At 43.3% G+C, this 12,383-nt stretch overlaps 1 protein-coding gene across 3 annotated transcripts in view; it reads left to right on the forward strand.

Annotated features, from left to right (window-relative positions):
- Positions 1–12,383, forward strand: part of LOC139240721 (zinc finger SWIM domain-containing protein 6) — a 244,922-nt gene that overhangs the window by 199,020 nt on the left and 33,519 nt on the right. For all 3 annotated transcript variants that reach the window (XM_070869236.1, XM_070869237.1, XM_070869239.1), the window contains exons 9-10: positions 916–1,176; positions 6,030–6,165. In XM_070869236.1, coding sequence (XP_070725337.1) covers positions 916–1,176; positions 6,030–6,165 — 397 coding nt within the window. The remainder of the gene's footprint in view (positions 1–915; positions 1,177–6,029; positions 6,166–12,383) is intronic.

Raw genomic sequence — 12,383 nt, forward strand, 5'->3', positions numbered from 1 at the left:
TTTTTTTCACCCTTTGGGATCCCTCTAGTGGCCTGACTGAGAAATGATTAAACCCTATTAACAGCGGCTAGCAGATCTGAATGGCTGCCAAGCTTCAGCACTTGAGCATCCTACCTTGTGGGGAGATGGATGCTTTACCACCGCCCAGATCATACAATCCTTTTTCTGGTGTCTTGGTTCTACATCATAATCCTAAGTGTGATGGTGAACTGGGATTGTTAATAATTTATCAAAATTATTTGTATCCTGTTTAAATTTAGTCAGTTGTTTGTTTCACCCGAGATGGGTGCTAATAATGGAATTTGTAATTTACCAAAACTGCAGAGTTCCATTAATTTTTTTTTTGGTCTGAGATGGCATCCAACATTTTGTGCACTACTTTGTGAATTCTGCAAGAATGCCAATGCAGAACTTTAGTGTACGCAGTTACTTTTTTGGTAAAATTCGTGTGATGTTTTCACAACCTCCTTTTTCCATTCCAGCTCTGTCCTGTTTTCACCCCAGCCGCTTGTAATTTTCTTGGCTCAAACAACCTGCTTTCCAGGCTTGTAGACAGCTGATAGGTGGTGCACAGACTTGCTTGGGTGAATGATCCTCAATTATTCTTCAGCAATCTCTTTTGTAAAAACACTTCACCAACTTGCATGATGGTTGGAGTTTCTAAAATTGGAACTGAGCTGCATTTACTCCCTCCATTCCTGGAGGTGCTGAGTCATGCTGGGGTATGATCCCATGGGCACTGAGGCCAACAGTTGTAGCAACTCTGGTTGAGATCAGCGAACTGAATACAGGTATGGCTTAGTATGGCCTAGGCATTTTGTTTACCATTTGAAGAGTATATTGCGGTTGCATTTTAACTAGTTTGTTCAATATACTGAATTTCATGCAATCATGTGTGATTGTTTTCTCTCTCAGAAACTATGGGGCAGTTGAAATTGCTGGAGTACCAACATCTACCGGCACACAAATTCCTGGAAGATGGGGAATCTTATTTAACTCTAGCTGTTGAAATAGCCCTGATTGGATTGGGCCAGCAACGAATAATGCCTGATGGTTTGTATGCCCAGGAGAAAGTGTGTCGCAATGAGGAGCAGCTGATTGCAAAGCTGCAGGAGATCGAATTAGATGACATGCTGGTGAAAATTTTTCGAAAACAAGCAGTCTTCCTGTTAGAAGGTAATTTAACTAACTTTAAACAACTTAATCTTCACAATTGCTGCTTTGCTGTATGTGTACTTAATGTTTTCCTTCAATCTGTTTGCCAAAGTACCTTGCCTCTGCCTGGCACCACACTGCCCCTTGGTGCCAATGTTGAGATTGGGAACTTGCTGCTGGGCGAATTGTGGAAACTAACACATATGAACCCTTTCTAACACGCTGGGTTGTCCTGATTGTTACACAACCTTAAATCTAAACAAGTTATGTCCTTTGAGTAAAAACAATTTGAATACATTGGGTAGGAATGGATTACTGTTCTCTTATCCATGAGCAAGATTGTGCAATTTATTTATGTTTTTAAATACTCTTCCTCATGTTAATTATCAGTCTCAATTAATATTCCTAGTAAGGGGCGCTTTGTTCTGCGCAGGCTGCTTCTTTTACTGCGCAGTCCTTTTAAATTTCCGCGCATGCGCAGTACTTGCATTGTAAAAGCCGATGAGCGGCCTGCGTGGGACCTTTGAGATTACTGCGCTGCAACGCACCTTAGAACAATGTTCTCAATTATTTTTGACATTTTTAGTTAAGGGAGATGAGCTTTTGAACTCCATATAATGCTTGTCTTCACTGTAAATCCTGTTCGATTCATTTAACTGGGTCACTTCAATATATTTTTTTATTCTTATTCGTTCATGGGATGTGGGCATCTCTGGCAAGACCAGCATGTATTGCCCTTGAGAAGGTGGTGGTAAGCCGCCGCTTTGAACCGCAATTAAAAGTTAACTACATTGCTCTGGGTCTGGAGTCACATATAGGCCAGACCAGGTAAGGACAGCAGATTTAGAAACATAAAAACATAGAAAATAGGTGCAGGACTAGGCCATTCGGCCCTTCGTGCCTGCACCACCATTCAATAAGATCATGGCTGATCATTCCCTCAGTACCCCTTTCCTGCTTTCTCTCCATACCCCTTGATCCTCTTGGCCGTAAGGGCCATATCTAACTCCCTCTTGAATATATCCAATGAACTGGCATCAACAACTCTCTGTGGCAGGGAATTGCACAGGTTAACAACTCTGAGTGAAGAAGTTTCTCCTCATCGCAGTCCTAAATGGCCTACCCCTTATCCTAAGACTGTGTCCCCTGGTTCTGGAGTTCCCCAACATCGGGAACATTCTGCCCACATCTAACCTGTCCCGTCCCGTCAGAATCTTGTGTTTCTATGAGATCCCCTCTCATCCTTCTAAACTCCAATGTATAAAGGCCCAGTTGATCCAATCTCTCCTCATGTCAGTCCTGCCATCCCGAGAATCAGTCTGGTGCACTCCCTCAATAGCAAGATTAGGAGACCAAAACTGAACACACTATTCCAGGTGAGTCCTCACCAAAGCCATGTACAACTGCAGTAAGACCTCCCTGCTCCTATACTCAAATCCACTAGCTATGAAGGCCAACATACCATTTGCCTTCACCGCCTGCTGTACCTGTATGCCAACTTTCAATGACTTGATGAACCATGACATCCAGGTCTCGTTGCACCTTCCCTTTTCCTAATCTGCCGCCATTCAGATAATCTGTCTTCGTGTTTTTGCCCCCAAAGTGGATAACCTCACATTTATCCACATTATACTCCATCTGCCATGCATTTGCCCACTCATCTAACCTGTCCAAGTCACCCTACAGCCTCCTAGCATCCCCCTCACAGCTCACACTGCCACCCAGTTTAGTGTCATCTGCAAACTTGGAGATATTACACTCAATTCCTTCATCCAAATCATTGATGTATATTGTAAAGAGCTGGGATCCCAGCACTGAGCCCTGCGGCACTCCACCAGTCACTGCCTGCCATTCTGAAAAGGACCAGTTTCTCCCGACTCTCTGCTTCCTGTCTGCCAACCAGTTCTCTATCCACGTCCGTATATTACCCCCAATACCATGTGCTTTGATTTTGCACACCAATCTCTTGTGTGGGACCTTGTCCAAAAGCCTTTTGAAAGTCCAAATACACCACATCCACTGGTTCTCCCTTGTCCCCACTCTACTAGTTACATCCTCAAAAAATTCCAGAAGATTTCCCCTTCATAAATCCATGCTGACTTGGACCGATCCTGTCACTGCTTTCCAAATGCGCTTCTATTTCATCCTTAATTGATTCCAACATTTTCCCCACTACTGATGTCAGGCTAACCGGTCTATCATTACATGCTTTCTTCTCCCTTTTTTAAAAAGTGGTGTTACATTAGCTACCCTCCAGTCCATAGGAACTGATCCAGAGTCGATAGACTGTTGGAAAAGGATCATCAATGCATCCACTATTTCCACTTCCTTAAGTACTCTGGGATGCAGACGATCAGGCCCCGGGGATTTATCGGCCTTCAATCCCATCAATTTCCCTCCTAATAAGGATATCCTTCAGTTCCTCCTTCTCACTAGACCCTCAGTCCCCTAGTATGTCCGGAAGGTTATTTGTGTCTTCCTTCGTGAAGACAGAACCAAAGTATTTGTTCAACTGGTCTGCCATTTCTTTGTTCCCCATTATAAATTCACCTGAATCTGACTGCAAGGGACCTACGTTTGTCTTCACTAATCTTTTTCTCCACATATCTATAGAAATTTTTGCAGTCAGTTTTTATGTTCCAGGCAAGCTTCCTCTCATACTCTACTTTACCCCTCTTAATTAAACCCTTTGTTCTCCTCTGCTGAATTATATATTTCTCCCAGTCCTCAGGTTGTTGCTTTTTCTGGCCAATTTATATGCCTCTTCCTTGGATTTAACACTATCCTTAATTTCCCTTGTTAGCCACGGTTGAGCCACCTTCCCTGTTTTATTTTTACTCCAGACAGGGATGTACAATTGCTGAAGTTCATCCATGTTATCTTTAAATGTTTGCCATTGCCTATCCACCGTCAACCCTTTAAGTATCATTTGCCAGTCTATTCTAGCCAATTCACGCCTCAAACCATCGAAGTTACCTTTCCTTAAGATCAGGACCCTAGTTTCTGAATTAACTGTGTCACTCTCCATCTTAATAAAGAATTCTACCATGTTATGGTCACTCTTCCCCAAGGGGCCTCGCACAACAAGATTGCTAATTAGTCCCTTCTCATTACACATCACCCAGTCTAGGATGGCCAGCTCTCTAGTTGGTTTATCGACATATTGGTCTAGAAAACCATCCCTAATACACGCCAGGAAATCCTCATCCACTGCAGTTTGGTTAGCCCAATCAATATGTAGATTCGTCGTCACCCATGATAACTGCTGTACCTTTATTACATGCATCCCTAATTTCTTGTTTGATGCTGTCCCCAACCTCACTACTACTGTTTGGTGGTCTGTACACAACTCCCACTAGCGTTTTCTGTCCCTTGGTATTCTGTAGCTCCACTCATACCGATTCCACATCATCCAAGCTAATGTCCTTCCCTAAAGCACATTCGTGATCCACATGGGTTTTTATAATCTGGCAGTTTTATTAATTCACCATTCCTGATGCTAGTTTTTTATTCCAGAATTAATTAATTAACTGAATTTAAATTCCCCAGCTGCCATCATAGAATTTGAACTCGCGTCTCCAGATCATTAGTCCTGGCCTCTCGATTACTTGTCCAGTAACATAACCACTATACTACCATACATGCTACTGTATGCTCCTCACTTGATGCAGAACTCCAATTATTCTATGTTTCAAAATAATTTTTTGCAATGCAGCCTGCTTCTGATCAAATATACTTGACATGCTATCTCATTTTGAATGCACATTTGAGATAACAAAGCACTATCACAGCCAAGGCAGGGCTTGTCGCCTCGTGTGCCCCATGTAATGAGATCACGGAGACTGCTGATGAACAATCCCTCTGCAAATGTCTAATTCGAAGGAGCAAAGAAAAACTGACGACCAAGTCATTCTCCTATACACTTATAGGTGTTACAAAGTAGGCCTTGGAGCAGATTGCATACCTGCTCCTTCAGGCACAGATGTAGGATTGGAGGGAGAAATTGAATACATAAATTGGAATGTATTGGTCTTTTGTGGTGTACATTAAAGAAGAAAGAACAAACTTTAATTTATATAGCGTTTCAAAATTAAGTATTTTTGACGTGCAGTCACTGTTGTAATGTGGGAAATGTGACAGCCAATTTGCACACAGCAAGGTTCCATGAACAGCAATGAGATAATGACCAGAACATTTGTTTTAGTAATGTTGCTTGAGGGATAAATATTGGCCAGGACATTGGGAGAACTCCTCTGCTCTTCTTCGAATAGTGCCATGGGATCTTTAGCGTCCACCTCAGAGGGGTAGACATCTGAAAAACGTCTGTTTAACATCTCGTCTGAAAGACAGCACCTCCAACAGTACCGCACTAAATGTGCTCAATTCTCTGGAATGTAACTTGTATTAAATGGAAACAAAGTATAAATAGATTATATTCAATGGCTGTTATGGGAATTTAAATAAAATACCTAAAATACTCTGTGTCCAATGGAGTTTATAATTTGGGAACATTTCATAATTTGGATCTTCCTTTTCCCCTTTCTAGTAAATATTAATCAGTTGAAATAGAGATCTGATTGATTTAGCAGAAGTGCAATATTTTGTATTGATCTGTAAATCATACTTGCTCGCTTACTCACTAACCCCATTTTCCAGTCATAACCTCAGATGAGTAGGCTGTGGCATCGGCAACCTTCTCTCGCTAAAGCATCTCTCGAACCTTTTAGAAAATACCTTCCCATGGGTGAGCCAGATTTTAATCACCTGGCATCATAGAAATGGCAGAGATCAGCGTACATAGGGTTAATGCAAATCACATTTGCTTCTGACCTGTTTGTGTCGTTGTTGAGGCTAATATTTGCTTTCCTCTGTAGGTGGGCCCTACAGTGGCCTGGGTGAAATAATCTACCGAGAGAGCGTTCCAATGCACACCTTTGCCAAGTATCTCTTCACGTCGCTCCTACCTCATGATGCTGAGTTGGCATACAAGATTGCACTGAGAGCGATGCGGTGAGTATTGGTGATTGCTGCAGCACCATTTTTAGCATCGCTGGCACATTCAGTTAATTGGTTGATCTTTTAAACAGCTTATGTATCCACGGCTCAGTCCAATGAATGGCTGCAGTAAGGGAAAAGAGAATGCTGTACTTGCATCTCAGAAATCCAATCTGCCTGTCAGGTCTGATGCTGTCATTACAGAATCTGGCTATGTTTGAGTTGGATTGTCGGCAGTTTCTGAGAGTATTTAATCACAAACTGCCCTTAACCGAAACCTCATTAAATTATTCATAACTACTGAAAATGAGATTTTAGTGAATGTGTGAATAATAAATATGCTTTAATAGATTTGATCTAGACCTCAGGATAGATATGGTCGTAACGATTGCCTTAGTTTCTACACGCCATCTCCCCCCACCCCTCACCCCCCTCACCTTCCAATACTACCCATCGTTCAGGCATAGGCTACTTAAAAGGCACTGACTGACTGCCATTTACATTCAACTGTGCTCCTAAATGCTGGTGAAACAATTGTTTGCTTTGTCATTGCAGCGACTATGCAACAAGAATAGTTATAAATATATATATAATATATATATAAATAGTTGCATGTAATTGAATTACACCAAAGATTCAGTTTAAATTAATGTAATTGTGGCTCAGATGCCACATGATTAATATGAACTCTATATATAAATTCTTTAATCACCTGCACTACCACATACCTTTGAAGATTATGAAGGGAGATATTTGTTCACTGTTATCCCTTATAAGAATTTGCATTGTACCAAGTTACAGATATCTGATCCAAATTCAAGTAGTTTGTTTATGTTGGTTCACTTCAAACACAAAAAAGACCATGGCTCTGGAGATGGGAAAGATATACATGTGATAAAAAACAAAGTGCTGAAAATACTCAGCAGGTCAGGCAGCATCTGTGGAGAGAGACACAGAGTTAACTTGTCCGATTGGTGACCTTTCATCAGAACTGGAAAAATTCGAGATATAATAAGGTTTTTAGCAAGTACAGAGGCAGGGAAAGTGGGGAGGGGGAAGAAAAAACAAAAAAGGAAGGTGTATGATAGGATGGTAGGTAGGAGAGAGTAAATGACAAGGGATGATTGTACAAGAAAAAAAGAGATTGTAATGGGACAAGTAATGAAACAAAAGATGGGCCCAGAAGAGGTATAAATGGGAATAGCAGAATCATCAACAGCTGCCAATCGAAAAAATGGGCGAAGAGGTTATGGTCTGAAATTAAACTCCTTGTTGTGTCCGGAAGGCTGTAAAGTGCCTAATTGAAAGATGAGGTGCTGTTATGTTGAGCATCATTGGAACAGTGTAAGAGCTCAGAGTGGGAGTGCAGCGTAGAATTAATGGGCTCAAGTTTCGGACCACTGTTAGAATGGCGCACATCGGAGAGGCCCACCTAATTAGTAGAACAGAAATTGCGCTGAATACCTACCTCGTGATTCCCCGATATCTGTAGGCCCGTTTCCAGCTCGGCACGGCACAGCAGGGGCTGCTGGGGGCGGAGCTTCAGCTCTGCGGCAAAAACCGTGCCAGCAGCTGCACGCGTGCGCAGTAGCTCCTGGCCCTCCCAACGCGTTCTGTCTCCGGGCAACGATCCTATCGGCCGAGTAGCCCTTGCCTCTTCTGCGGCGGCCCGCCCGGCATCTCCTGGGGGCAGGCCCCGCCCGAACTCCGTCGGCGGCGGGGCCCGCCCGCACAGCATCTCACTGGGGGCGGACCCCGCCCGTAGTCCTCGGTGGCGGTCCGGCATCTGCTGGGGGCGGAACCCGCACGAAGTCCTCATCAGCGGCGGGGCCCGCCCGAGGCCCTGGGCGGCGGTCTGACATCTGCTGGGGGCGGGCCCCGCCCAAAGTCCTCAGCGTCCTCGGCGGCGGCAGGGCCTGCTCGAAGTCCTCATCAGCGGAGCCCGCCCGACCGGCATCTCCTGGGGGAGCCCCGTCCCAGCAGGATGTTGGAAAAACAAAACTGTTCTAAAACGACACTATTCTAACTCACTAGAATTGGAGCAAACTAAATGCCAAGAATTGCAATTTCTAAGATACTCCATTGTAAACTAGTTGCTCCAAAAGAATAGGAGCAACTCGAGCCCAAAGTGACAAGGGACCGGAAGCTCCGAGTCACCCAATTTGTTTTGTCTCCCCAATGTAGTGGACACTGCATCGTGAGCAGCAAATACAGGATACTAAATTGAAAGAAGTACAAATGAATCACTGTTTCACCTGGATGGAGGGAAGGGAGGGGGTAAAAGGGCAGGTGCTTCATCTTCTGGGCTTGCATGGAAAGTTGCCGTTAAAAAGGGAAAGGGGTGTTGGAGTGATTGAGGAGTAGACCAGGGTCCCTTCAGAATGCTGTATGGGAAGGGGAGGGGAAGATCTGTTTGGTGGAGGTGGCGAAATGGCGGAGGATTATCCATCGAATGTGGAGGCTGGTGGGGTGGAAGGTGAGGACAAGGGGACCTCTATTGTGGTTCTGGGAGGGAGGGAAAGGGATGAGAGCAGAAGTGGGTGAAATAGAATGGACACGGTCAAGGGCTCTGTCAACCACAGAGGAGGGAATCCTCGGCTGAGGAAAAAGGAGACGTATCGGAAGCACTAGTGTAGCAGTTAGCATAGTCCGAACAGATGCGTGGAGAAACTGGGAGAATTGAATAGAGTCTGTCCAGGAAGTGGGCTTATAGTGAATGTTGGTCAATAGCCTAGCCCCAAAAATGAGGACACAAGTAGAAAGGGGGAAAGGAAGAGTCGGAGATGGACTATGGAGACGAGGGAAGGGTGGAAATTGGAAGCAAAGTGAACATTTTCAGTTCAGGGTGAGAGCAGGAAATGGTACCGATACAGTCATCAGTGTACCGGGAAAAAGAGGAGAGGGAGGGGACTGAGTAGGACTGGAACAAAATGTTACACATATCCCACGAAAAGGCAGGCATAGCTAGGACCCATGCGGGTTCCCATAGCAACACCTTTTATTTGGAGGAAGTGAGTGGAATCAAAGGAGAAGTTGTTCAATGTGGGAACAAGTTCAGCCAGACGGAGGAGGGTGGTGCTGGGATGGGTTGGGCCTCTATTCCAGGAAGAATCGGAGCGCCTTCAGATATATCTGTGTACATGAGAGCCGCCATTTTCTTTTCCATTTTCTTATGATCTTGGCAGCTGGTTAGTATTTGCATTTGAAGCCACAGCAACAAAACACTTTCTGAAGAAGAAAAGAAAACTTGTTTTTACTCTTGGATCTTGTGCTTCCTGTTGATTTAAGTAGGGAGACCATCTGACTTCCAGTTGTATGGGGCAAGGATTGTCTGAGCAGTTTGTAAATGATTGATGGAGCTTTGTCCTCTTGCTTTTGTGGCCTTGAGGATAATAACCATCACATTGTTGGTCGGTCACTTGATTTGAGATAGTGTGTTGCTGAGAGTGTGGAGGGGTATATATGTCCTAAGGTGGTAATATTGCCTTTGATATGCAAGGCAAAATGATGCCAGTCTATCTGTGCTGAGCGAAACTTCTTTTCAAATTTTTTGTGGAACAGTATTGCCAAGTAAATTCACGTGAGTAGTGGCCATTATCATATTAGCAAACATACTGTGGATTTCAGCTCTGGGTAAATGAACAAAGCGATTTTAGGGTCTAGTACCTAAATCATTCAAAAGTAGCTTGTAGGCTAAAGGCAGGCTGGGCTTCATTGTAAGCAGTGTAGAATGGAAAAGTAAAGGAGTGCTGCTTCAATTTATACAGACCACTGCTCAGACATTCGATGAAATATTCAGTTCAATTTTGGGCACCTCACTCACCCTTTAGATGGTCCAACAACAACTTGCATTTACATCGCACCTTTAACATAGTAAAATGTCCAAAGCGCTTCACAGGAGCATTATCAAACAGCATTTGACACCGAAGCCACATAAGGAGATATTTGAGTAGATGATCAAAAGCTTGGTCAAAGAGCTGGGCTTTAAGGGTATCTTAAAGGAGGAAAGGATAGAGAGGCGGAGAGGTTTAGGGAGGGAATTCCAGAGCTTGGGGCATTGGCAGCTGACAGTGCGGCTGCCAATCGTGGAGCAATTAAAATTGGGAAGAGACCAGAATTGGAGCACAGATATCTTGGAGGGTTTTAGGATTAGTGAATGTTAGAGATAGGGAAGAGAGAGGCCTTGGAGGGATTTGAAAACAATGATGAGAATTTTAAAATTGAGGCGTTGTTTAACCGAAGACAATGTAGGTCTGCGAGTGCAGTGGTGATGGATGAACAGGACTTGGTCTGAGTTAGGATACGGACAGCAGAGTTTTGGATTAGCTTAAGTTTATGGGGGGTGGAAGATGGGAGGCCAGCTAGGAGTGCATTGGAATAGTTGAGTCTGGAGGTAACAAAGGCATGGATGAGGATTTCAGCAGTAGACGAGCTGAGGCAAAGACGGAGGTGGAAATAGGCAGTCTTAGTGATGGCGCAGATATGTGGTCGGAAGCTCTTCTCGGGGTCAAGTATGACACCAAGGTTGCAAACAGTCTGGCTCAGCCTCAGACAGTTGTCGAGCAGAGAGATAGAGTCGGTGGCTAGGGAACGGAGTTTGTGGTGGGGACCGAAGACTATGATTTTGGTCTTCCCAATACTTAGTTGGAGGAAATTTCTGCTAATCCAGTATTGGGTGTTGGACAAAGAGTCAGACAATTTAGAGACAGTGGAGTGGGTCAAGAAAGGTGGTGGTGAGGTAGCGATGGGTGTCGTCAACATACATGTGGAACCTGAAGTGTTTTCGGATGATATCGCCAAGGAGCAGCATGTAGATGAGAAATAGGAGGAGTCTAAGGATAGATCTTTGGCAGGGCAGGGTGGAGGGAGAGGGAGAGGGAGACAGCACCAGAGGTAACGGTGCGGGAAGAGAAGCCATTGCAGGTGACTCTCTGGCTATGGATATACAAGAATGGAACCAGACGAGTGCAGTTCCACCCAGCTGGACAACAGTGGAGAGGCATTGGAGGAGGATGGTGTGGTCAACCATGTCAAAGCCTGCAGGCGGGTAGAGAAGGACGAGGAGGGATAATTTACCATGGTCACAGTCCAGAGTGATATCTGGGATATTCGGATTGAGGTATAGTGAGAGATTTGGATTATGTTCACTGGAGATGAGATTAACAGGTGATCTGACCGTGGAGTTTTAATATAATGAAGACGACCAAGATTGTGCATACATGTGTCTAAGTATATGGAAACTCTCCTCCTTTATAGCTTTAAGGATTGTGTGGCAATTCAATGAAGATAATCCCCCGATAATACCTATTTTATATTACTTATATGCATGTTGTGTTTGTCACTCAGGAATCCTATTGGGGAACATTTAAAAAGAAAATATTTCTTTGAGGAAGGAATTGAGGGCTAGGCATTTTTTAAAACTATAATGACATCCTGCGTCAATCTCTTGATGTCTGTCAACACTTTACCCCATTGCATTATGTTTGTAAACAAAGGAAAATTGTCCAAATATTTGAACATAAAGCTGGTGCTCCTTTTAAGTAATGTAAAACTAAACCATTGCTGAATCCATAGTGATGGAGTTCTGCAACATCTGGTTAAATTTAAACTAGAACCACACTGTTTGTATTTTATTATTTAAATCAGAAGCCAAAATATTGTTGGATTGTAGTAGTGAAAATAGCTGATTTTAATAATTTTTTTAAATCCCCTTTATTTGAAAGGATCCAGATGTGTATTTTAAAGTGTGGGCTATTCTGCTAAATATTGTTGTCACGTGTGAAAATAGCATAACTGCAAATTGAATGGCAATAGTCCTTTGTGAGTGAAGGCATTAATTGAGTAAAATGTGATGTTACATCTGTTGATGGTGTTAGTTCCTTCACATATACTATTTGCAAAGGGAAGAAATTTAAAACAAAAAACTCAGACGTTTTTAGAGAAATGTATGAACAAATTTCCAGCCTACAGAAGCAAGCTGTCAGGGATGCATCAAGTGTAGAATTTCTTCCTACTGTCAAATTGTCCAGATTCTGGACCTGGCATTTTCAGAATTAAAATGAAATGCTTGAAATCTGTTGGCTGCACATCCTCCTGGAGCTATTTTTTTAATGAATTAGTATCTCGCCCTGTGCTTGGTATTGGTTAGTTAACATACTGGTGGATTGTGAGAAGAAAATTTTGAAACATAATTGGTCTTAAATATATTTTGTGGTTTGTGGTAGTTTATTGTG

The sequence above is a fragment of the Pristiophorus japonicus genome, chromosome 2 (genome assembly GCF_044704955.1).
Source record: "Pristiophorus japonicus isolate sPriJap1 chromosome 2, sPriJap1.hap1, whole genome shotgun sequence".
Lineage (NCBI taxonomy): Eukaryota > Metazoa > Chordata > Chondrichthyes > Pristiophoridae > Pristiophorus > Pristiophorus japonicus.